Raw genomic sequence first — 26,200 nt, forward strand, 5'->3', positions numbered from 1 at the left:
CAGTTCCTCAATTCTTCCTAGCCTCCAGCTCTGTCTTGGGGTGTTATCTTCTCCGATGAGTGCAACATCTCCGACCTTCAGCAGAGAAGGCTGTGGGGTGTCGCAGCGATGAGCCGACTTCAAATCCAGCAAATATTCCCTCCGCCATCGGTTCCAGATGTTGGTCATAAGTCTTTGTCTGTAGCGCCACCTCCTGTTCATCTCCTCCTTGTTCGCTGTTGGATAGTTAGTCTCAGCTGGACATGGCTTAGGAGGCAAGCAGGTCAGTCTCTGGCCCACCAAGAAGTGAGCAGGTGTTAGTGGCTCTTGCTCATCCACATCATTGTGCACATAAGTGAGCGGCCTCGAGTTTATTATGGCTTCAGCTTCAGTCAGAATGGAGCACGTTTCTTCAAAGTTGAATTTAGCTCTGCCGAGCACTTTTCTGAGAATAATTTTGACTGATCTTATCAGGCGCTCCCAGAATCTGCCCCACCAGGCTGCTCTTTTAGCGATGAACCGCCAGGTGATGCCCTTCTCTGAGAAGAACTCCCATAGCTGTGGATCTTTAATGCCTTTCCAGAGCTCCTTCAAATCTTGATCAGCTCTCTTGAACGTCTTGGCGTTATCTGAATAGATCACCTTGCATAATCCTCTTCTTGAGATGAATCTTTTCAACGCTAGCAGGAAGTTCTCTGTAGACATATCTGAGACCAGCTCTAAGTGCACTGCTCTGGTTACAGCACAAGTGAACAGTGCTATATAAGCTTTTGTCATAACGTTCTGTGTCTTCACATAGAGTGGCCCTGCGAAGTCCACGCCAGTGGTCTCAAATGGCGGTGACTCTGTTATTCTGTCTCTTGGCAGTGGCGCGTTAGTCTGCTGTCCAGCCTTTGAATTAAATTTCTTGCAGAGTACACATCTGGACACAACCTTCTTCACTATCTGTCGTGCCCTCAAAATCCAATATTTCTCTCTTGTCTGGACTAAAGTGTCTCGTACACCCGCATGCATTATCTTCTCATGTTCATACTGCACCAACATTTCTGTGTATCGGTGGTTGTTGGGCAAAATCCATGGGTGCTTTTCTCTGTAAGAGAGATCCGAATGCTGGAGCCTTCCTCCCACACTGAGCAGCTCATCTTCATCCAGAAATGGTTTTAGCTCTCGGATTCTGGAGTCAGTGTTGGGACATTTCCCTGCTTTCAGCAGATCAATTTCAGAGCTGAAACTCTGGTACTGAATCACCTTTATCCAGTGTTTTCCTGCTTCATTCAGCTCTTCTGCCGTCAGTTCACCACTGATTTTTGTGCTTGAGCGAGTGTTGGTAATAAACCTCTTTATCCAGGCTGTCACCCGGAGCACTGCCTTTAGTTTGCTGTACTTCTCCAGACATAAAACAGGGCTTAAGAAGTCTTGGTCTTGCTTAACAAGCTGTACAGCAATCTGGTATTTGGATCTGAGTTCAGACTTTATCTCATCTTCCTGAACATCTTCCTGAGTGCTCTCTGACTGATCAGGTGACATCAGAACACAAGGCTCATTCCACCACAATGTGCTCTGCTTCAGCTCCTGCACAGTTAGGCCTCTGGTGGGGAGGTCAGCTGGATTCATTTTCCCTTTGCAGTGAGACCATGACTGTGGGTCAGTTAGAGACTGGATTTCTGTGACTCTATTTGCTACAAACTGTTTCCACTTATGAGCAGAACCACAAATCCAATGCAGCACTATCATTGAGTCTGTTCATAGTCTGAGTTGTGTCTTGTCTAGCTGCAGTGCTTTCATGAGGGTGTTCCCCAGCCTGGCTGCTATTACAGCACCCATTAGCTCCAGGCGTGGCAATGTCATCCTTTTGAGTGGCGCCACTCTGGACTTGGATGCAACCAGGCTTATGGTCACTTCTCCATCCTTTGTTTCCCCTTGAAGATAAGCAACTGCACTATAAGCCCTTTCACTCGAGTCACAGAACACATGTAGCTTTAACTCTTGACCGTCCTGCTGTGGCATGTGTGTTTGGTACCATCGTGGGATTGAGACCTGATGCAGTTGAGGGAGCTCTGAACACCACTGTTGCCACTTCTTCGTCAGATCAGGTGGCAGCTCATCGTCCCACTTGAGCCCTCTCTCCCACATCTCTTGGAACAAGCATTTAATCCTGATGGTGAAGGGAGTCAGGAATCCTAGAGGGTCAAAAATGCGAGCAGAAGACCGCAGAACACTTCGTTTTGTGTTTTCTCTTTCTTTCAGAATATCAAGCAGCCCCCAGAGGTCAAAAACAAAATCATCAGTGGCCGGTCTCCACACCATACCCAGCACCTTCAGCACAGACCCGTGTTGTTCTGGTTGCACAGCACAATCCATCAAGCTCTTCTGCCTTTTTTCTTTGAGCTCAGGAGAGTTTGTCATCCATTTACATAGCTCCATGCCTGCAGCAGACATAATGTTCCTGGCTGTTGTTATCACTGTATGTGCCTCTGTCACCTCACTTGCACTTGAAATAAAATCATCGACATAGAGTGAGGAGCTGAGGACTTCTACCACTTGTGGGTGTTCTAACTCATACTGTCTTAAATGCTTCCTAATGGTGGCTGCGAGTAAGAATGGGCTTGATGAAGCTCCAAACACCACTCTCGTCATTCTGAGCATGCGCAGCGCCACATCATTCTCCTCTGTTGGTGGTCCTATGAACCACAGAAATCTTACAGCGTCCCGATCTCTTTCTGCGAGTGAAATCTGCAAAAATGCTTTCTTGATATCTGCCATATATGCGATTTCATGCAGTCTAAATTTGATAAAAATACTCATCAGATTTGGGTTCAGATTGGGACCTGTTAAGAGACTGTCATTTAGTGAGGGACTTCTATCTTTGTGGGATGACGCATCAAACACAACCCGCAGTTTCGTTGTCGCCTTATCCTCTCTCAATACAGCGTGATGAGGTAAGTAATATGTCTGACTGCCTTGTGGGGATGCATGCTCCCTTGGCACATCCTCAGCCATTCCTTGTTTTAAGTACAGTAGTCCTCCACAACTTCATTGTATCTGCTGTAGAGTGTGACATCCTTGCTTAGTTTCCTTTTCAAACTCTCAAGTCTCTTTTTTGTGATGCGGTAATTGTCTTGAAGTGGAGGATGATGTTGTCGCCATGGCAACTCCACTTGGTAACGCCCATCCTTGAAGATGGAGGTTTCCTTGAACCGCTGCAATGCTTCTACATCCTCTGGGCTCTCAGACTTCTCACTTGTGATGCCCAGGGACTCAAGCTCCCAGAATGCATGCAGCTGTTTATCAGTCTGTGCATCCACACTAAGATGAATATGCATACAGGTTGTCTCTGTCATGCTGGACACTGCTACTGAGCCTTGCACTGCCATCCGAAGGTGCTCTCCAGTGCCACTAGGCTCTTTGTCAGTCTCTCTACTCTGCCTGATACTATCTGCCAGTAATAATCAGAGCCAATTAGCACAGAAAGTTCAGGTTTATCATCTCCAGCACAGTCTGCTAGTTGAAGACCTCTGCTTTCCATTTCCCTTTGTATATGTTCACCAGGCACTTTCATCAGCGCTGTGCACACTTTGGGGGTGACAACTGCCTCGATTTCAGTTCCCTGCTGTTTATCCCATACATTCTCCAAGCTGAGCTTCACTATGTTGCGACTCACCGTTGTTGGAGCAGAGGAGCCAAATGTGTCAAGAGTAAGTGTCCCTTGTCTAGTAACAGGTAGCTGCAGCTCCTTCATCACATTCTCATGCACAAAACTCCCCTGACTGCCTCCATCTAGCAAGCAGCGGACCATCTTCCTGCTTGTGGGTCCTACGACCCATGCTTTGGCAGTTTGTAGCAGCACAGTGTTCTCAATGTCAGGTTTGTCTTTCTCTGCTTGGGGAATCACTGAGGAAATAACAGTGTCAATGTTGGCAGCCGCAGCAGGTGGAGATGCCTTATTTTTCTCACAAATGGCTGCATGATGCCTGCCTCCACATGTGGCACATGACATGCCCTTTGACCTGCAAAACCTGGCGATGTGTTTGGACCCCAGACACACAAAGCACCTGTCAAGCTTCTTCAGTTTTTCCTTGCGTGCTGACACCGGGTGGTCTGGACATTTTTCAGATTTGTGTTCAGTGCTATCACAGAACAGGCAGTTTTGCATTTTCTGGTCAGCAATGAGTAGTGCAGCTGCAGATGTCATGCTTGGTTTCTTTAATTTCACAGCACTGGCTGAATATGATTTGCTGCACGTTTTGTTAGCAGACTGGTTTTCTCTCTGGTTGTATGATTTCATCATTTGTAAAGTTCTCTCTCGGCATTTGTAAAGTTCGAACCTCTTTCTGCAGGAACTTCAACACATTAGGCACATTCCACTCATCATCATCCCCTCTGTGACGGCTGTATTCAAGAGCCATGTCGTCTGGCATCATCTGGAGTAATATTGGGCACAACATACCGCCATAGGTGTCTGATACCACTCCCAATGACTCTAGGCTTCTGATTTGAATTTTACAGTCATCATATAACTGCCTTAATGCACTGACATCAGATGATTTCTTTACAGGAGTGAGATTCAGAAGCTTTGACATGTGAGCATTTACAATGAGATCTTTCCTTCCAAATCTGCTTTGGAGAACATCAACTGCAGTATCATAGTTACTGTCTGTCAGTGTGAGTCCTGCTACTGCCTTTGCAGCCGTTCCAGTAAGGTAAGTTTTCAGGTAGGTAAACTTTTCTTTTTTGCAAAGTGCATTGTTGCTATGAATAGCAGTCTCATACTGGCTCCAAAATTCCTGCCATACACTAACATCTCCGCTAAACTTCTCAATTTGTAGCTTGGGCAGTCTTTCTGTCGGTTTGTTTGCGCTACTATCACTTGACTGAGCAGGCCGTGGGTTACACAGTCTCATTTTCTCGGATCACTCGGTGCGCCCGCGCCTTCATCTCGATGACGCGGTCTCTGTATTCCTCTGCGTGTTCAATCTCCGCCTCCACGTCCTCCAGCGACGTGTGTTCCTCCACTATGCTGTTCAGCTCGCGCAAACTGTCCTCCTTTGCTGACAACACGGCTAACATGTCCCGCACACGGTCGATATCCTTGTCTTCCTTTAATAATTCAACGTCGATCTGGTTCAGCAGTCTCATTGTGGAACTCTGTATCGTCCGACGCTTTCTTTTGGACCTTTCAAGTTGTTCCACACCGGCCGGTCGCTCTTCGTTATCTTCGTCACTCATAGTCTTTCGCTTCCCGGGTTTCCGGCACCAAAAATGTTGTACATTTATCGTCTTAGCAACTAAGAATAACGAAGCGAGACGTTGCTTCGTTTTAGACGTTTAATGAAAAAAAAAAAAAAAAAGGTAAATACAGCGTGTGCTTATTCAGCAAATCGTTCACAAGATGGCCCCTGCCAAACTCTCCCGGAACCATAACAACCTTTCCGGAACCACGTGACTTTCACCATTGATCAATGCATCTTGGGAAATTAAGTCAATTCACAAATCAATGACACATGATATGTTTTTAACCACATATGTATCTGAAACATGAACTGTTAATCTTAGTGTTGAGTATTAACTGTCTGTATTAATGTTAACTTGTTCATTTTAACTTTTATAACTATTCTTTTAAATAGTCTTCTAACAAATAAATTCTCAACAGTGAATGAGCCTGACTGATTCCTGACAATATTTGGCTATTGAAGTCATGCAATTTATTACTCCTTTGCACTCATTCTCGATTTTCTTAATAGTCACTCCCTCCATAATGAAATTATTTCATTGTTAAAGCTTTTTTAACCTCATTTTCAAATAATAGCAAAGCATCCATTGTAGATCTTTTCCTCCTAAACCCACTTTGAGCTGATGATAAAATAAAAAATTTCTCCAAAAAAATAATTTAATCTTCTTACTATAATTTTTTTCATCACCTTACATAATGTAGATGTAAGAGAAATTGACCTATAGCTACTTGATTTTGTTGCATCTTTACCTGGTTTTGCTACTGGTATCACTATCGCATTTGTCCACTCTTTGGGTAAGGTGCCTTCATTCCATTTCTGTTATATACATCCAGTATTTATTAAATGGCTACATTTGGTAAGTTTTTAAACATACTATAGCTGATCCTGTCTTTTCCTGGTGTTGTAATTGCTAATAGCAATTTTTAGCTCAAAGAGATTGAAATCATCATCCATGTTACTATTAACTTTTTGTTTTTTCATGCAAACATTCTCATACATTTTATTTAACTCTTGTCTTCTTTTAAAAACTTATCACTCAAGTTTTCAATACTATGGACTTTAGCAAATGTTTTAGCCAATATTTCTATCTTTTCTTTATCTGTTCTGGCCACTTTTCCCATCTTCCTCGATTACAGGAATTTGTTTTGATTACAGGAATACTGTTTATGAGTATTAATACCATTAATTTTGCTTATCATTCTCCATACCACATGCATTCCAGTCTCTCTCCCAATTGTGTTACAGAACTCCTGCCATGCTTTTCTCTATGTACTTTTAATTACCATTCTTGCAGCTGCCCTTTTTTTTCTGATAATCTATTGCTGTATCTTGAGTTATTAACCTTTTAAACCCCGGAATGCCTTATTCCTTTCTTTAATTGCCATTGTGCATTCTTCAGGCCACCATGGAACATTTTTCTTTCTTTTCCCATTGCCTCTTATTAATGGTATAGATAGGTTCGCTGCTAAAATGATTTCACTTAATACTTTTTTTATATCTCTCTTCAATTTTCCATTCCAGCTCCATATTTTTTAAATTTTCTTCACACAACACACAAAACTCCTCCCACCTTGCCTGTTTAAATCCCCACCTTTCACATTGGCTAACACTTTGCTTTTGTACTGCACTCTGAATCTCACAAACTACTGGCCAGTGACCACTGCCCAAATTATCCTCTTGTACGCTCCAAGTGCACTTACCTGCTAATGCAGCTGATGTCTTCAGCTTACTTTGATCTTAAAGTCCAAAGAATTATTTAACCATGTCTCTTGAATGCACATGATGTCTGGTGCCTTTTCCATTTCTGAAATATGTTTTTTAAATTCTTGACCATTTCCTATTAAACTCCTAGCATTCCAATGTAGTAGTAGGAAAGACATCTTACAGCTAAGGAGTATTACTGTGAGTCATATCCATGGCAGCAGTTCCTTCCTCCACTTTCAAAATCCCATGCATCTCCTCTGCTGAAACTCCTGTTAATTTGAGAAATTTATTAGCACATCCTACGATAATCCTTAATTTGTCAGATTTCTTTTCCACTTGTGAGGTACCATTCACCACCGCACAAATGAATGCCACAGTCAATTTTGTTTACTGTGATATGCAGATCTGGCTCATTCCTCTCATGATTTACTTCTCTCTGAGAATAGGATTCCATCTTATTTCCTTGCACATTATTTACCTTCGATTCAGCTTTACCTTTTATCTTAGGCATAGCTTCTGCATGTTCAATTTTGCACAGTTTTTATTTTTTGTGCTTCGGGGGCTTCTTGTTGTACAGGACATCCTGCGTATGCTGCAGTATGTCCACCGCCACAGTTACAGCATTTAATCACTACGCCCTCCTCACACTTGCCATATTCATGTCCCCCCCCCACACACACTTTACACACCGCATTCTCCCTTTACAAAAATGTGCAGTAGGTCCCATCCTTTGGCACTTGAAGCATCTCAAAGGTGTAGGTATGAACTCTCGCACCAAGAAGCTAACAAATCCTAGCTTCACTCTTGTGGGCAAATTACTCCCTTCAAACTGAATCATCACGCTCATACTCTCACATCTTTTGTTGTCTTTCCACATCTGCAGTCTTCTAGTAGAGACAACCGTGCCTCCATTTAGATTTACTTTAATATCATCCACACTTACATTAAGAGGTACTCCTGAGGATAAACCCCTCTGATTCCATTACCTATTTTTGTGCATGATATCTTTCCTCCTGTCAGCGTTTTCATTTTCAGAATTTTTTGTTTTTGCTTTTCATCCTTACATTTAATCATTATTCTTCCATTGTTTAGACAAGCTACAGCTTTCATTACTCCCATCTCTTTCTCAATTGCTTTCGATAATTTAACAGGATGAGTTTGTTGTTCTGACTGCTTAGCAAAAGTAATTAGGACCTTGATTTCTCTTTCCTCCTCTTTATCAGCTTCACTTCTCGTTTGTTTTACTTTATTAATTGTTCGTTCACAGTCAGATCCATCACCCATCACCTTTTTCTTCCTTTTATTGTATATTACTTCCTGATAATCCATTTCTTGATCATTGTCGTCATCCGATGTTTCTCCCCACGCTTTCCTCCCTTCCACCGCCATTTTTCCTCCTCCTTCTGAATCCTCACCTCAACACTTTGGAATGAATCAGACAATTTGAATTGTCGCTTTCTGATTGCGTCCGTGCCCCTCATCAGTTTCAGCCCGTTCTCATCCCAAGGCGTCATATACTGACGCTTTTGACATTCCGTCTACATCGAACGCACATGGCACCCTTGTGAAGTGAAGCAAATAATTAAATTATCAAATAATCAAATAATTCTGAAAAAATATAAATAAAAAACAAAATTATATATTAAACTATATTCTGTTAACCAATTCTGTTTCCCTTAGATACCGCATTAAAGCACTATAAACCCTTGTCTCTTTCTTTTTTTGTGATTTTATGATTTTTGATTTTATTTTCAATCAATAAACAACACGTCATACAGAGAGAGAATTCGGATGAGAATAGAAATAAAATTAAAATAAAGTAAAAAAAAAAAAAAAAAAAAACATACACACACACACACACACACACACACACACACACACACACAGAACTCAACACACTTAACAAACACTGGCAGCAAACTCATATTGACTGTAGAATATTCAAAGAAGCTCTTTAAGGGCAGAGGCTATATTCATTCAGGTGTTTACAGTGGTTGTCTTTGCCTTATTGATCTTTGCAGTTGTACACTCAAGGCAAACTATGTAATGAAATGAGACTATCCAAAATTGCTTCAAGTTTGTATCTGGGGTTATCCACTGCTGTAAAATAGCTTTTTTTGCAGCTGTGAACCCTGCCATCAACACTTTTTTGTCACGTAAAGAAAATTGGTACTTTGAATCATCATTTAATAATAGTAAACAGGGGTCCAAATCCAAATATAGACCTGTAAGATCATGTAACATAACAATCACCTACTTCCAGAATAGTTGAATCATTGGACAGTCCCAAAACCTATGTAGAAATGTACCAGTGGCGTCAGTGTTACAGAAACTGCAGTATGGCTTGGGTACAAGTTTCATGCGATATCGCTTGCAAGGTGTGTAGTAGAAACGATGGATAGTCTTAAAATGAATAAGTACATGACTAAGGTTTTTAGAAGTAAGGCCAAGGTTTGACCACACTGTTTCCCAGTCTGGGTGGAATCCTAACCAAGAAAGTTCCAAATCCCAAGTTGAGAGTATATTTAAAGGCTTATGAACACTACTGAGTAAAGAATTATAGATTACTGTGACCGCCCCTCTAGGATCTTTGACAGGATCAATCCAGCTAAACATTGGGTGGTCAGTCAAAACAAAATTCCATGGCACGCCATAAGCTTTCATAGCAGATCTCAACCTCAGGTACAAGAAAAAAGAAAAGCCAGGTAGGTTGTATTCTGCTTGGATATCCTGGAATGTGCGCAAACCAGTCCCGTCAAAAATATTGGAAAAAGTAAAAACCCCTTTAGACAACCACAAAGGGTAAACAAAAGGTTGTTGATCAGATAAGAAGAGAGCATTGTTCCATAAAGGAGATTGCTGAGAGAATTTCTTTGAATGGCCTATTGCTTTTTCAGCACTGTACCATGCAGCTAAAGTGGATGAAATAGCATTACCAAATTTATGGTGCGAGTTGCGACGTCCTATACCTGTGAAGGGCAGATCTTGAAGTCTGTGGGGATGTACAATAGCTGATTCTATGCTTCTCCATGGCACTTTACTGTCTTTGTCCGTCCATGTTCGCATAGCTCTAATCTGGAATGCCCAGTAATAAATCAGAAAATTAGGGAGGGTAAGGCCACCTTCTAATTTTGTGCACTGCAAAACAGAAAAACTTATTCTGGGTTGTCTGCCATTCCAGAAACATCTAGATACTGCAGAGTTTAACTCTTTCAAATATTTGGGAGGTGGTGTGAATGGGATCATAAAGAACAAGAAGTTCAGGCGTGGTAGAATATTCATCTTGACTGTACTGATTCTGGCTTGCATTGAGATCTGAAGGTTAGCCCATCTTTGAAGATCAAGTTTTATTTTCTGGCTGAATTCACTGAAATTTAATTGGATGATTCTTGACAGAGAATATTTTGATTCCTAGGTATGTTTGATTTGATTTGATTTGATTTCTTTATTTGAAAGGGGACAGTGTACATTAATAAACATTAAAACAATGTAAATGTACCCGAGTTAGCTCAAAAGTGCTAATTTTCATCGGTAGTCCCCCAGCCAGATTTAAACAAGGCAACCTTTAAAAATAATCACAAGTACAAAATCACAAAAAAAAAAAATAATTGCATACAACACATTATGATTACCAAATACATAAAAATAATAATATAATATTTAAATACACACATAAAACATTAGTGCCCACAAGTTTGGCTCTCTACAAGCCATTTTTTTGCATTCTTTTTGAATGAAAAGAATGACAAAGGCTCTCTAATGGTTGCCGGCACAGTGTTCCATTGCTGAACTGCTCTTACGGAAAAAACGGCCTGACCAAAAGCTGTTTTTCTCCGGGGTATGATGCAGTCTTCCCTCACTGCCCCTCTAGTTACCCTATCCTCACTGGATCTAAAATGTATAAAATCACATAGTGGAGGAGGTGCTAAGCCATATCTAATTTTATAAATTAAACAAATGTTTTTGAATTTAATTAGATTATCCCAAGTAAGTAACTGATATTTCCTCAGAATACTACAGTGGTGGTAGTGATATGGTTTTTTATCCAATATTTTTAATGCTTGTTTGTATAATATTTCTAATGGTTTTATTGTTGTAGAGTGAGTATTGGACCAGCTTATTAAACAATATGTTATGTGGGATAAAATCATGGAAAAGAAATATAATTTAGCAGCTTCTGTTGAAAGGAAATCTCTAATGAATCTGAAATTGACTAGACTGAACTTAATCCTATTACTAACTTTTTTGATGTGAGTTTTGAAATTGAGATTTGAATCTATATATAATCCATATTTATATTCTGTGACGACCTGTAACCTTTCTCCAGATATAAAAATTTCAGGTTCTATATTTATATTGTTTTTACAAAAAAACATGGTAACTGTTTTAGATATATTCAATTGCAGACAGGATTGTTCAAGCCAGATTGAAATCGATGACATGGCCTCAGTTAGTTTAGAGGCAACTTCCTCTGCAGATTTTCCATAGGCCAAAATAACTGTGTCGTCTGCATACATCAAAGTGTCACAGTTCTTACACAAAGATGGTAACTCGTTAATGTATAAACTAAAAAGAATTGGACCTAAAATTGAACCCTGTGGAACACCAGTTGATAATAGTAAGGGGGTGGAATTATATTGGTCAATTCTTACACTTTGGGAACGAGATAAAAGATATGAGTTAATAAGACTAATAAATTTTGAAGAAAAATTAAATGCATGAAGTTTGTGCAGTAAAACTGAATGGTTAACTGTATCGAATGCTTTTACGAAGATCTAGAAATATTCCTCCCACTATCCCTCCTTTGTCCATATTTGATTTAACCTTTTCCAAAAAATAACATGTAGCTGTCTCTGTCGAATGATAAGCCCTAAATCCAAACTGCATTGAGTGCAAAGGAAAAGAACTGCAATTAAGATGATTGATGATTTGTTTAACAACCAATTTTTCAAAAACTTTAGACACTGTTGGCAAAATGCTAATCGGTCGGTAATTAGATGTAAGAAGGGAGTTGCCACCTTTAAATATAGGAATGACACTAGCAATTTTCCATGACTCAGGAAATTTCCCTTGATCTAGTGACACATTGATGATATGTGTTAATGGACCCTTAATTGACTGACCTATTTGTTTTAGCATAAGTGTGTCCATCCCATACACATCTTTTGCTCTTGAAGACTTAAGCTCTATAATTGCCTTTTCCACATCGGATATGGATACAGATTTTGGATATAGTGGGGGCTCAATTAACAAATCTGAAGTAATGACAGGTAAGTTGTTATATTTCACAGGGAAACTTTTAGCTATGGTATCCACAGAATCAACAAAATACTCATTTAGTGTCTGTACCACAGCAGATGGATCCTGCAAAAGCATGCCATTATTCTTTAGCTGTATTGAATTATTACTAGAAGAAGTTTTACCTGTTAATTTATTAATCTGATCCCAAGTCGCTTTTGAGTTTCCACGACAATTTTTAATAATTGTAATAAAAAAGTCTGCCTTTGCTTTTCGTAGTTGTCTTATCACTCTATTTCGTAATGAAGCAAAATTTTGTCTCTCACACGATAGTTTTGATTTTACGGCTTTTTTAAGAGCATTGTCTTTGTCTTTCATTAACTGTTTAATATCATCACTGAGCCAGGGAAGTGAACACTTTCTGTTTTTGTTTAACTGTCACTGCAAATTCCTTAATTTTTGTTTGTAAGCATTCAGTAAATTTCTGACTAATTATTTCCAATTCATTGTCCAATAATAGAGTGTCCCAGTTCATATTTCTTATTGCTGAGTGAAATTGATCCTGTTTGCTCCTTGGAATGCCAATGAACTCCTTTTTTCCGGAATAAGCTGCAAATCGCTTTCTGGTTAATTTTCTTGTTATAAGCACCATGTTATGATCTGAAAGACCAGTTAACATATTGTACGATTTTGTAATCCGTTCCGGGTGATTGGTGAAGATTAAGTCAATTAAGGTGCTAGAATTGTTTGTAATCCGTGTTGGTCCTTTAACCATCTGGACAAGATTAAATCCATCCATAATTTGCTGCAGTTTTTTCCTTGTACTGTTATCGTCCCAGTGTAGATTAAAATCACCCATCACTATAACCTCCTTTTTAAAATCACACTGCTTTAACATTTCCTTGAACTTGTCATAAAAATCTATGTTAGCAGATGGTGGTCGATATAAAACTATTAATGTGAGAGACATCTGAGGTGCAAGAGATAAATTTAACCCAACACATTCTAAATCAATTGGGGATTTCCACTGAATTTCACTGCACTGTATACTGTCTCTCACATAGATCATTACCCCTCCCCCTTTAGCATCAGCTCTATCTCTCCTGTAGGAGACGTACCCCGGAACTAAAAGCGCAGCAGTAGGGGAATTTTTATGCAGCCAAGTTTCGGATAGGCAGAAATAATCCAGATTTGATTCAGTCATCATGTGGATAATTTGATCGCTTTTTGATTTTAAGCTTCGGATATTTAAATGTCCGCCAAAGAGACCTTTTGGTTTGACTTTTTGATCCCAGATTATGCGTGCATTGTTTACAGTGTGAACAACCTTCCACTTCCGGTTCAAGCGTATTGCTTTATTTACTGTAAAGCGTTTGTGGATGTTAGCGGTGCTCACCCCGCCGACTCCGTGAAAACCGCCCTCGCTTGGGCCTCCCTCCTCCGCGGTAGCCTCTCCTGTCGCCGCAGGGCGTCCACCCGGCGAACCACGGCAAAGCCCCGGACCGTCCAGACCCAAGTGCCGCATAGAAGCATGTGAATGATTTTAGTGAACACAATATTGTTAGGAAGGGAAATGTGTTGAGAGATATTGTTAAGGGCCATTAAAGCTGGGGTAGGTAACTTTTGTAAAAATTAATTTTTTACATATTTGTTAAAACTGTCATTATGTCCTGACAGTAGAATATGAGACCGATAATCTGTGATAAAATCAAGCTCCTCTGGCTCCTCCCAGTGGTCCTATTGCCATTTGCAGAAATACACCGCTCCCGGTCAGAAACAACTAATCAGAGCCAGGAGGAGTGTCTTAGCAGTGTCAATCAAGTTCGCGTACGCGCTGATCACACCCCTCTCTTGCACAGCGCATACCGTCATTCAAAATCAAGATTGCCGGTGTGCCGAGCAGCTGTGCTAATGGTGGACAAACAACCAAAACTGCCAATTTCTCGAGTGGAACCTGCTCATACAACAAAGACAGGTAAACGGAAATAGACCGATGACGATAAACAAGCCCGTCGGAGCCCATTGACTCAGTGTTAAAACTCTAGCCGCATAACATACAGATAAAATGTCACGCACTGTGCAAAGCAACAATTGAAACCTGCTAATTCACTGGCTTGTCATGTTGCTGAAATAATGTACTAGCAAACCTTATTTAGCATTACATATCGCTAGAATAATTATTTACATAGCCTACTGCAACGTTAGTTACCGTTATATTATCTTACTAGCTATTTATAACTCATAGAAAGAGTGCAACGTTATAAAGTTACATTACATGTATTGCATAATACGTAATGATTTGAGGACCAAGTTTGTAGTCAAAGTATGGGCAGGCCAGTCAATGTAAAGCATTTCGTCCCTACCAGTGAATGTGCCATAACTGTTTATCCGCCGTCATCGGTGACCCTGCATGTTTACTAGACTGCGCGCTCACGGCAGGCTCCGCTGTGGGGGGAACTTTACATAACAAAATACATGTTTAACAGCTAACAGTTAGTAGGCCTAACATTATATGTTATGAATCTTACACGAAATTCATCTTCATCACAGTGCAACTAATGGAAATGGAAAAACGTGTATCAATGCAACCTGTTTTTAGCTTTGCCTTATAGTTATAACTCGTTAGCGAATCAAAAAATATTTATTTTAAACTTTTACCAATATCGATATGATAGCTTGATAGTGAGTAGGCTACTAAAATACATCTTATTTGTTTATATTCATAATGATAAAGTTAGATTTTTTTATTACATGTGATTCTGACATGATGTCACTACATGCACTGTGCTCCTTCCTCTCCGCTCGTCTCAGGTAAATAATGCGTTTTCCAGCCATCCTGGGGTGCGTTTCCCGAAAGCATCGTTGGCCAACTATGGTCGCATGTTCATCGCAATGTCCATTGAACTCTATTGGTAACGACGGAACTTGCGACCATAGTTGGCCAACGATGCTTTCGGGAAACCCACCCCAGCTCAGCGGTCGGAGTCGTGCGTTCATGTGTTTTGGGGGCGTGGCTTTGGAAGGAGCCCAGAACGGGAGGGGGTGGACTGAATGGAAATAATGAGCTGTCTTTAAAACAGTCGTTAGAGGTCTACATACACTCGATTTTTATACTTTCTTTTTCAGAGTACTTACATTTTAATTATGTATTGATATATACATAGTTTAAACAAATTTGAAAAATAAGTTTTTTAGACCATTCCTACCTACCCCAGCTTTAAGGAAGATTTATCCCAATTTATCATGTATCCAGACATGCTGCTGAAGTGGTGGAATAACTTTAAGACATTACGTATAGAGTTTTTTTTAAGTCTGAAAGGTACAAAATGATGTCATCCGCATACAACTATATATAATGCTGAGAACCAAGTAAAGTAATTGGTGCAATAACTTGGCTTTGTCTGAGAGCTTGGGCTAGGGGTTCCAGTGAACGTGCAAAAAGAAGTGGTGATAGGGGACAGCCTTGACGACAACCCCTCTGTAATGGAAAGGGTAGAGACTGATAAGTGCCTGTTGAAATAGAAGCTGTTGGGTTACTATAAAGAGTTTGAATGGCAAATATGAATTTAGGACCGAAACCAAAATGTTCCAGTACTGTCCATAGAAAGTCCCACTCAAGTCTGTCAAAAGCTTTGAGCGTCAAGGGAAAAAAACTGCGCAAGTGTCAGCATATGTGTGAGAATTTTCAATAATGTGCAATAAACGTTGCATATTGTCTGCGGCCAGCCGCCCTCCTAAGGAAGTTTGATCAAAATGAATCAAAGTATCAATGAAGGGCTCAATCTGGGAAACCAAGGCTTTTGCCAGAATTTTGACATCACTATTAATTAAAGATATTGGACGGTAACTAGAACAATTCAATGGATCTTTTTTTCTTTCTTATGTAACAAAATAAGCGCTATGTTCTGGTCCCTATGAAGCATCTCTGAAGAATACAGTGTGGAATAAAATGCTTTAAAGGTGTTATTAATAGCCCTAGGATCTGTAACTATTTTGTCATCACTGTTTCGTAACATATCAATATTTGATTTGGACTCGATTTCCTTTAACCTCAATGCAAGCATATGGCTAGTTCTATCTGAATGAAAATAATATTTTTGCTATAGTTCTGTGAATGATGAACTCGGTTTTGGACATTGACAGGCTATTGTATTCTTTTTTCAACAGTAACAAATTCTGAGCAGCCTCTTCTGAGAAAGACTGGGTCTGCTGATGCTCCAAAGACCTTATTTCTTGTTCAAGATAATCAAAGCACTTATTTTTAAGATGCTTGGCCTTTGAGGAAAAGGCAATGCAGTTCCCTCATAGATAGCATTTAGTAACTTTCCATAACACCTGAGGGTTTGAGCAATGATCCGTATTAATTTCCAAAAATTCTGTAAGCCCAGATCTGAAATGTAGTATCAAACAGCAGGGAGTCGTTAAAGCGCCATCTACGGGATTTAGCATGAGCTGTAGCAGGTGTGTGATATTACAAATAATGCGAGAGTGATCTGAAATCAAGATAGGCAATATGACAATATTGGATATATACTGAAGCAAGGGGGCACTAACCAGGATATAATCAATTCTTGAAAAGGATTTGTGCCTAGGAGAATAGAATGTGTAGCCCTTCGTATGGGGGTTGTGTATGCGCCATGGGTCAATTAGATTTAATTCTGTAATGAACCTATTAGAGAGGATGTTGACATTGCACTAGAGGGGTTACAACTACATGAGCGATCAAGTTGAGGATTAATTGAGGCATTGAAATCTCCTCCTATGATGACATCCAGATCACTAAATTGTAGTAGTTTTCCACAGACATTATTCAGAAAATGTTGATCAGGCTCGTTTGGAGCGTAGATGGATACCAGCAGGAGTTTGGAATGATTTAGTGTTACAGCCGCATACGCAAAACGGCCAAGGTCATCTCCTTCCAGTAAGTCTATGGATAAATGTAGCGACCTCTTTGCAAGTATCCCCTTACGAAAAAAAAGTATACTTCAAGTTAATTTTATGAAGTATACTTGAGTAATGTTCAAGTATATTTTTAAGTATACTTTATGTAGTAAGTATACTAATGTCAATATGTACTAGTAGTAAACTTGTAAGTGTACTATTTTAATACCGCTTGGGACTAAATTGGCCCACTTGAAGTATATAAAAGTATATGTTTAAGTGTACTATAAGTGTAACAGTAGTAAACTTTAAGTGCACAACTAGTTTTCTTTTAATGTACTCTCAGTAAACTACTAGGTTAGTAGTTTTATACTACAAGTTTTCTTTAAGTGAACTTAACATTATACTTATAGTTTACCATTTCTATATTATTTTTACTCTTTTAGTGTACTCTCAGTAAACTATTAGTTTATTAGTTTTATACTACAAGTTTACTTTGAGTACACTAAAAGAGTAAAAATAATATAGAAATGGTAAACTATAAGTATAATGTTAAGTTCACTTAAAGAAAACTTGTAGTATAAAACTACTAAACTAGTAGTTTACTGAGAGTACATTAAAAGAAAACTTGTAGTATAAAACTACTAAACTAGTAATATTCTTTAAGTGAACTTAACATCATACTTATAGTTTACCATGTATATATACTTCCGGCATACCAATCATAAATGTTTGAGGAGGGATTAACATGATGCCGACAGCGCAGCGACGCTGAAGGAGATTTATAGATCACATTACTCCTAGCTTTATGCTGTAACTATTGTGCCTTTTAAACTCACAGTTATAGCAGCCAGAGAAAATATAATGTTTAAATATCAAAGGCTAGAGCCCAACTAAAGCCAACACCTTTCACCATCATGGTGACTACAAATGAAACGATAAATAATCAACATCTAAACCTCTGTTGATTCTCAACAAGATATTTTGTAGACGTCTGATAGAAATAAAGTCAGTCTGTTTAGTAATAAGTTAAGCTGGTAATGTTCGTCTTCGGTTCAAACTTGCAATGGCACACTCTGCGCACTGTCACCTGTTTAAATAGGCCACGCCCCTCCCTTACAGAAGCTTAACATTATCTCAGCTTAACATGATTAGTGCAATGAATCTTTCAGCTAAATAGTACAAACAACTAATGTTGTTTAATAATGATAGCAGGTTTTTACTAAACATAAAAGAATAAGTAATGATTACTCGTAAGTTTAATTAGAAACAAAATCTGGGTTTACAGTGCTTCATCGTTCTGATTGTTTTTAAGACTATCCAATTGCGGCCAGAGGAATTTGAGCTACGGTAGCTTCTCCAGACCCTACACTCAGTTTCAACTGAGAAGGGTCTGGTGTTAACCAGGCTACCATTTATATATTATTTTTACTCTTTTAGTGTACTCTCAGTAAACTACTAGTTTAGTAGTTTTATTCTACAAGTTTACTTTTAATGTACTCTCAGTAAACTACTAGTTTTATTCTATAAGTTTTCTTTAAGTGAACTTAACATTATACTTACAGTTTACTATTTATATACAATTTTTGCAGTTGCAGTAGGCCTGCAGTTACACTATGTTCAAATGTTATTTTTTATACTTGAAAAATACCTTTAATTCTACTTTAATTTTAAAAACATTTTATTAGCTTCTTCCTTTTTTATCAACACTTAAATGTCAGTAAGTTTCATAAAGAAAGGGAACATTTTGTTAAAATGTTGAGAAAATAGTTGAGAAAAATCACATTTTTGTCAAAGACTACGCCTTGATCAGATCAAGAACGATGATCAAAACACAGGTGGAGTAGATCGAGTCCAACACCCCCAAAGCTTCACAGTCGTTTTCTCTTCATGGGTTAGGCCTACACTTCATTTCATTTGGAAACATTAAGCAGTTTTGATTTACAAGCTGTTTAATGTTTGATGTCACATTATTTTACATTTGAGTGAGCAATCTTCTATCACATGTTTCAGCTTCTTCTTCTCCTGTGTTTTGATCCAGAGATTCTGTTTTATGTTTTACATATCTGTTTTATAGCAACACTTTAATCAATATTTTCAAACAAAGTTTCATAAGACTGTAAATGAAAAACGATGTAAAAAAAGTATATTTAATAGGCTACTCGATCAAAAGAGTTAACACAACTACAAGCCAAGTATACTTTGAATAATTAAAATTTTAAGTATATCTTGATCAAAAGATTGAGTACAAGTATAGGCTAAATATACTTGGACTTTTCTCTCAGTATAAGTCAAGTACACTTAAGTGTATTTAAGTATATTTTTGAGAAGTATGTAAAATGTAGACTAAAAGTATGCTTTCTTCTTTTTAGTTTAAAAGAAGTATACTAATACTTGAATAAACTTATTTTCCATGCTCATTTTATTTACTCTATAAGCTATTCCACCCGAAACTTTGTTACTATATAAAGCTGAACATGTTAGTTTATAAGACGGTGTGTAATATTATGTTTTTAAAAAAGTATTAAAAATAGTAAACACAAGTACAAGCCAAAAATACTTAGAATACTTAAATATACTTTTAAGTATATCTTAATCAACAAGTATAGGCTAAATATACTTAGACTTTTCTGTCAGTATAAGTCAAGTATACTTAAGTGCAATTTGAAGTATATTTCTGAGAAGAACATAAAGTATATTTCTGAGAAGTATATAAAAAGTAGACTGAAAGTATACTTTCTTATTTTTAGTTTAAAAGAAGTATACTAATAGAACACTTGAATAAACTTCTTTTTCGTAAGGGTCAGCACACCTTTGGATTTATTAGGGGCACACAAGTATGCCAGTAACTTGTAGTTTTTATTTTAGAAGCGGGACACATCCTCCTTTTTCAAGTGCGATTCTTGAACTAAAGCTACAGCTATTGCTTTGTGATGTAAAAATTCTAAACAACGGGTACGCTTAACCGGTGTATTCAGGCCACGTACATTCCAGGATATAATGTTTAGATCCAACATAGTCTACTGATTGGTAGTAGTACAGCAGGATTGGAAAAACCTTTCTGGGAAACAACTTTAACAAACCGTTTGGTGCCCTTAGAGCAAAATGCCATGGCCAAAAAAGAGTCTCAAAAACAGCTGCCAGCAAAATAATAACATTCCAAACTATATACAAAACATACTATACAAGCCGCAAGGAGTTCAAGAGAGCCCCTTTGGCCAGTATAAAGTTAGAGATTGTAAGAGACGTGGCTCCTCCTAACGATGCAAACTCCCCTACCCCACTCGTTACAGTGATGCAATATTCAACGGAAAATAAAGCAATATGGTGATATGTCCCTTCGTAGGGAAAAAAAAAAAAAAAAAAAAAAACAATTCAGTAGCCTGGTTCTAGCTGCAGACAAAAAGAGTGAAATAAACCTCAGCTATCGACCCAAAGAATAACCTAGACTAGGCTAGTCTTATTGGTGCTCTTGCAGTCTATGCTAGCCTATAATGCAGGTGAGAGATGACATGCCTATGTTGCGTTAAGCGTCGAGATAGTCTCAACTAAAATGAAAACCTCAAAAATCATGCTTCACCCATATGACAGCACCAAGAGAAAAGTCCACAGTCCCATACTGAAATATTGAACAGGCTAGTTTGCGATGTTGCTTGCAGTGGCCAGTGTAGGCTGATGCTCTGCTGTAGCCATCTGATGTGTATCCATCTCAGAGCTTCGGTTCTCTGGCGCTTCGTCCTCTCGCCTGGCTGAAAACCTGGCACCTCTGCAGGTCAGGTTGTTAGAGAGGATGAACTGTTCCGCTTCAGATGGAGACCGACAAAGAGTTTGCCTGCCACGATAAGTGATCTTCAGTGTGGCTGGGAACAAGAGAAAGGTTTGAATCCCAGATGCTTCTATCCGCTTTCTCACCTCAGCAAAGGCCTTTCGTTTCTTAGTGGTGTCTGCGCTGAAATCTGGGAAGAAACAGAAAGTGTCCATGCCATGTTTAACGGGATAAACGGCTCTTGCACCATTCATGATTGCTTGTCTATCAGTATAGTCTAGCAACTTGAATATAATTTTGCGAGGGCGGCTAATGTTGGTGGTTCTATCAGAGTACAGGCAGTGGGCTCGCTCTATTTTTATGTCTTGGTCAGCAACAGATGGGATCCACGTAGGTAGATTCGCCTTTAAAAAGGCGATGCAGTTGTCACCCTCCACTCCTTCACTCAGCCCAACTAAGCGTAGGTTGGATCTTCTACTTCGGTCTTCCATATCTGCCACCTTGGAACTCAGCTCGTCAACTTTCAGTCTCATAGCATTGACCTGGTCTCTATCCTGTCTAGCGGCTGATTGCGTAAAATCGCACCTTGACTGAAGTCGTTGAACTGATTTCTCCAGCTGTTCAATCTGGCCAGTGGCTGTCGTTATAGTGTCTGTCAGTGGTATTCTTCAGTTCAAGTCTAACATCCAATATTTGCAGGAGCAGCACATCATCTAAAGCAGCTTTTACCGCAGCAGTGACAATTTCATTTAGCTCTGCCCTCTGGTCAGCTAAGGCCTGCTTCACTCCTGCTAAGATGGTGCTGTCCAGGTCTGCTTTGGAGATGCTAGTCGGTGATTCCTTGAATTTCTTCTTGACGGGAAAGTTCGGTTTCTTTAGTTGCACCAGTATTATGTGATACTGACATTTTAGAGGTTTTGACGTAATTCAACATAATTTGCTTTCTAATAAACTGAAAGTAACAAGTAGTAAGTGGAGCACACAAAATTCACGTCTGCACTGCCATGAATCAGTCACGTGACTACCTTTGTCTCTTTCTGTGCGTTTTGAAATATGCTATTTACTGACAATGTATTAATACCTACGTATTCTGTAAAATTCTTTTGTTATTTCCTGATCTGTGCCAGAACTGCAATAGCTCCACTGGGAATGGAGTCCATAACTATGGAAAAATCACGTGGGGTGACAGAAGATTTATGTGAAGTTCTGTAAATTTTTTGTTTTGATTTGACAGACAAAAAGAAGCCCTAAAAGAAAAGCTGGAAAACTTCTCACCGAGTTCTGATAATGTAAAGACCATCAAGATTCTGGTAGCTGGACAAATTGGAGCAGGAAAGTCCAGCTTTATTAACTCAGTCGATAGTGCCTTTCAAGGACGGATCACCTCTAGAGCGCTAGCTGATTCATCTGGTGGTAGCAGTCACAGTTTCACAAGAAATGTAGGTATTTGTCATCTATACAATTTTCTAAAAGATCTAGAAATGTAATTTTACCTACTCTTGAGCATTGAACATTTTAGTTAATCAAAAGAGGATTTCTTGGAAATTGTTTACAAATATTTATACCTCTATATATTTGGTATTCATAGCTCAAAGGATTCACCATAAGAAGTGGGAAAATACCTTTGCCCTTCGTCTTCAAGGACATAATGGGCTTAGAAGCTGATGTGTTGGCTGGGTCACAAACAGATGACATCATCAATGCTGTATTTGGCCATGTGAAGGACGGCTATAAAGTAATAAACCACTACATTAAAATTTGAACAAGGTTTGTGTGTGTGCAACAGGTTTGACGTTTAACACATATTGCTTATTTCCCATCTTAGTTCAATGAGAAGCAGGCACTCACTCATAAGGATCAACATTACGTCAGTGACCCTACCCTCTCCGATAAGGCTTTCTGCCTGGTGTACGTCATAGCCGCAGATACAGTCCAATTCACAGATGATAAACTTATTGACAAGCTGAAGATCATCCGCCAGAGAATCAGTGATGCGGGTAAATTTTAATGTTTGATTTATGATTCTCTACATTACATTACATGAGAGAGAAGTGGGCATAAAGTGGGTTGGGTTTGTGTGTGTGTTTTAAATTTGTAGATGGACAAAATCCAGATACAGGCTGCATTTTAATGCCAAGTGCGAACAGGGCTTGTTACAAGGCTCAACTTTGCTGCTTAATTATTGATATGACCCAGACAATGCATGTGGGTCAGTTATGTAGATATGTAAAACAAACTGCCACATTGTGCTCAATTTTTTTAGGAAAAAAACTTGTTATAGAACCTTTACATTGCCTCTGCATTTACTGTAGGGATTCCTCAAGTGGTTGTCATGACCAAAGTGGATGAAGCGTGTCCGCTGGTCAACAAGGATCTAAGGAAGATCTACACTAGCAAGAAGATCAAAGAGAAGGTATGTGATATAATCTAAAGACAAACACATTTCAATTTTACATATTGCAACTATATATTGCCCATGTTGATCTGATTCTGTCTAATAGCCACATCTAATTTTCTGACCTAACGTTGTGTTCCTATCCAGATTCAGATGTGCAGTGACAAAATTGGTGTGCCATTGTCAAACATTTTCCCAGTGAAGAACTACCATAAAGAGATTGACACAGAGGATGACATTGATGCTCTGATACTAAAGGCATTTGATCAGATTGTTCAGATTGCTGATGATGTATTGCTGGACATTCAAAGCTGATAAAAATCACATATATTGCATTTGAAATGTGGGTCATTCTTTGATTGTGATACATTTTCTTATCACAGGAACATAATTTTGTGGATTCAAATTAATATTGAGAGGATTGTTTGTTTTTAGTCAAGTCAAGTTAAGTCAAGTTTATTTATATAGCGCTTTTCACGCTTTTTTTTTTAACTACAAACTTCATGACAAATGTGACAAACTTTGTTGACATGTTTCATGTGCATCATGGACAAAAATGCTGATTGAATCTTTTTGTATAAATGAGATTTAAGACAACTAAGTACCGTTCATTCTTAATTTTCAACAATCTAAAGTTTTTGAACAGACGTTGTTTAATAAAAATTATACTTTTGGTCACCTTTAAACAAAATCTTAACAGGAATCTTCTTAAAGATAAATAGAAGATACAAAACTTTAAAGATATAATTTAAACAATCTTTTCATTTTAAAAGATCACGTTTAAACTTTTTACGATTAAGCTTTGAAATAAATTTAGTACGAACAAAACATTTCGCTCTGGAAATGCGTTAGCAGACTAACATTAGGCTACATGCTGTGACATGACGTACAGAGGCTCATCTGGTCTGTCACCCTATATCCTGAAGCTATCATTAATGATTGTCAAGGAACTTATTTCTCTGAAGATGTGGTGGTGATCAGAAGGACCTTATAAGCATCCCATCAATGGGGGGCGGCCTGAGGAATCACAGGTTCTAAATGTTTTCATTTTTGCTCTCTCTCTCTCTCTCTCTCTCTCTCTCTCTCTCTCTCTCTCTCTCTCTCTCTCTCTCTCTCTCTCTCTCTCTCTCTCTCTCTCTCTGAAGATAGGCCTATGTGGGGATTTTCTTACAGATACAACTTGAGGAATTATTAAACATTTCACACAATGTGTGAGATGACTTGTGAGACCCCCCCCCCCCCCGAAATTTCAACGTTTTTTACATGCGCCCTTATAAAAAATATATATAGTTTAAGTTTTCTACACCATCAGATGTAGAACATTTGCTTTATTAAGACTTTAAATATTTAAACAATCTTTTCATTTAAAATATCTAATTTAAACGTTTAAGATTTAATTTAAACAATCGCATAATGTGATTCACCCTTATGATAATAATAATAATTCGTTACATTTATATTGCGCTTTTATACCACCAATGTGCTGCATCCACCTGGATGATGCGACGGCAGCCATATTGCGCCAGAATGCCAACCACACACCAGCTTATTGGTGGAGAGGAGACAGTGATAAAGCCAATCAGTACATGAGGATGATTTGGAGGCCATGATGGACATAGGCCAAGGGGCAAATTTGGCCAGGATGCCGGGGTTACACCCCTACGATATGATATGGTCTGTTACATTTTTTCCTCAAATTCAGCATTAGAAACAGTTATTTCTTACTTGCTCATAGAGATGAGGGGGAGACCATAAAATGTCCTTGAGCTGGAATGCGGAAGCAACGGGGGTGTACAGACTCAACCTGATATCAGAACAAAAACAAGCTCTAAATCTTAAAGGTCCCGTATTATGCCCCTTTTCACAAGATGTAAAATAAGTCTCTGATGTCCCCAGAGTGTGTATGTGAAGTTTCAGCTCAAAATACCCAACAGATCATTTTTTACAGCATGTTTAAATTGTCATTTTTTGGGGCTCAGAAAAACGCGCTGTTTTAGTGTGTGCCCTTTAAATGCAAATGAGCTGCTGCTGGACGGCACAGGGGGCGGAGCTTCATGAGCTCGCGCTCAGTCTCTCAGGACAATTTCATCAGAAACTCTCAGTAATGGTGTTCATTTCGAGTCGGACAATAATGCCTACAGAGTCAGAGTGCTGTATAGAGATGAAACAGGTATAGTTTAGTAGTTTAATTACGGTTATTATAACGTATTTGTCATCTGCTTGTATATATCCATTATTTGTTAATAGCCTACAAGTCTGCTGTCTGAATGATGATCAAACATATACTGATGAGTTTAATAAAGTTTATTGTACATCACACAAAAGATGAAGCGTCAGTTTTACTTCAGAAAATCACCGTAAGAGCTGAGTAAACACAGTAAGTAGAGTTGAGGGAGCATTTCTGTGGGCGGAGGTTAGTCAAAAAACGGTTTTAATGACGTCATTAAAGAAGGAAGTAGAGGGGTGTAGTCACTGATCTATATAGAATGATATAGATCAGTGGGTGTAGTCCAAACGAGCCGTTCACTGTAGTCGACTTCTGTTAAATAAAATATCTCGCTTGGCATTGAACTTTGAGCTTTATAATTTTACAGATATTATTTATACTCTAACAACAACATTACACACTAACTAAAGTTTGAAACATGGGATCACGAAGAACGGGACCTTTAAAACAATTAATAAAAGGACATATTATCACCTGGAGGTCATAGGCAGCATTGGCATTCCAATTTTCCAATGGTCACAGGTCATTTTCATCCCTGGAGGATAATCAGGGTCAAAGGTTACATCGGCCTGAGTGGTCAAGGTCGTCATGGTCACCGGTAGGGCACGGCTTGGGTGATAAGGTGGGGGAGGGGAATTGGGCATGACAAGGTCAAGAGGTCACCATCAATCATTTTGACATTCTGTGGACCTTAATAACTACTAGAATATACTTGTTGAGTAGTATGATTACATTTAATATATACTAATTATGAATGAGAATATTGTTATTTTTGGCTT

The 26,200-nt window shown here is 38.8% G+C and overlaps 1 protein-coding gene across 1 annotated transcript in view; it reads left to right on the top strand.

The window, feature by feature from the left end:
- The window catches only part of LOC307154765 (interferon-induced protein 44-like), a gene marked incomplete at both ends in the record, with an annotated part of 46,682 nt that extends 23,173 nt beyond the window's left edge, over positions 1-23,509 (top strand). The window contains 5 exons of the mRNA XM_079864852.1: positions 22,034-22,238; positions 22,388-22,534; positions 22,625-22,796; positions 23,112-23,212; positions 23,342-23,509. Of these exons, the coding sequence (XP_079720978.1) occupies positions 22,034-22,238; positions 22,388-22,534; positions 22,625-22,796; positions 23,112-23,212; positions 23,342-23,509 (793 nt within the window). The remainder of the gene's footprint in view (positions 1-22,033; positions 22,239-22,387; positions 22,535-22,624; positions 22,797-23,111; positions 23,213-23,341) is intronic.
- Between the last annotated feature and the right edge of the window lie 2,691 nt (positions 23,510-26,200).

This window comes from Squalius cephalus (assembly GCF_949319135.1).
Source record: "Squalius cephalus genome assembly, chromosome: 2".
Taxonomy (NCBI): Eukaryota; Metazoa; Chordata; class Actinopteri; order Cypriniformes; family Leuciscidae; genus Squalius; species Squalius cephalus.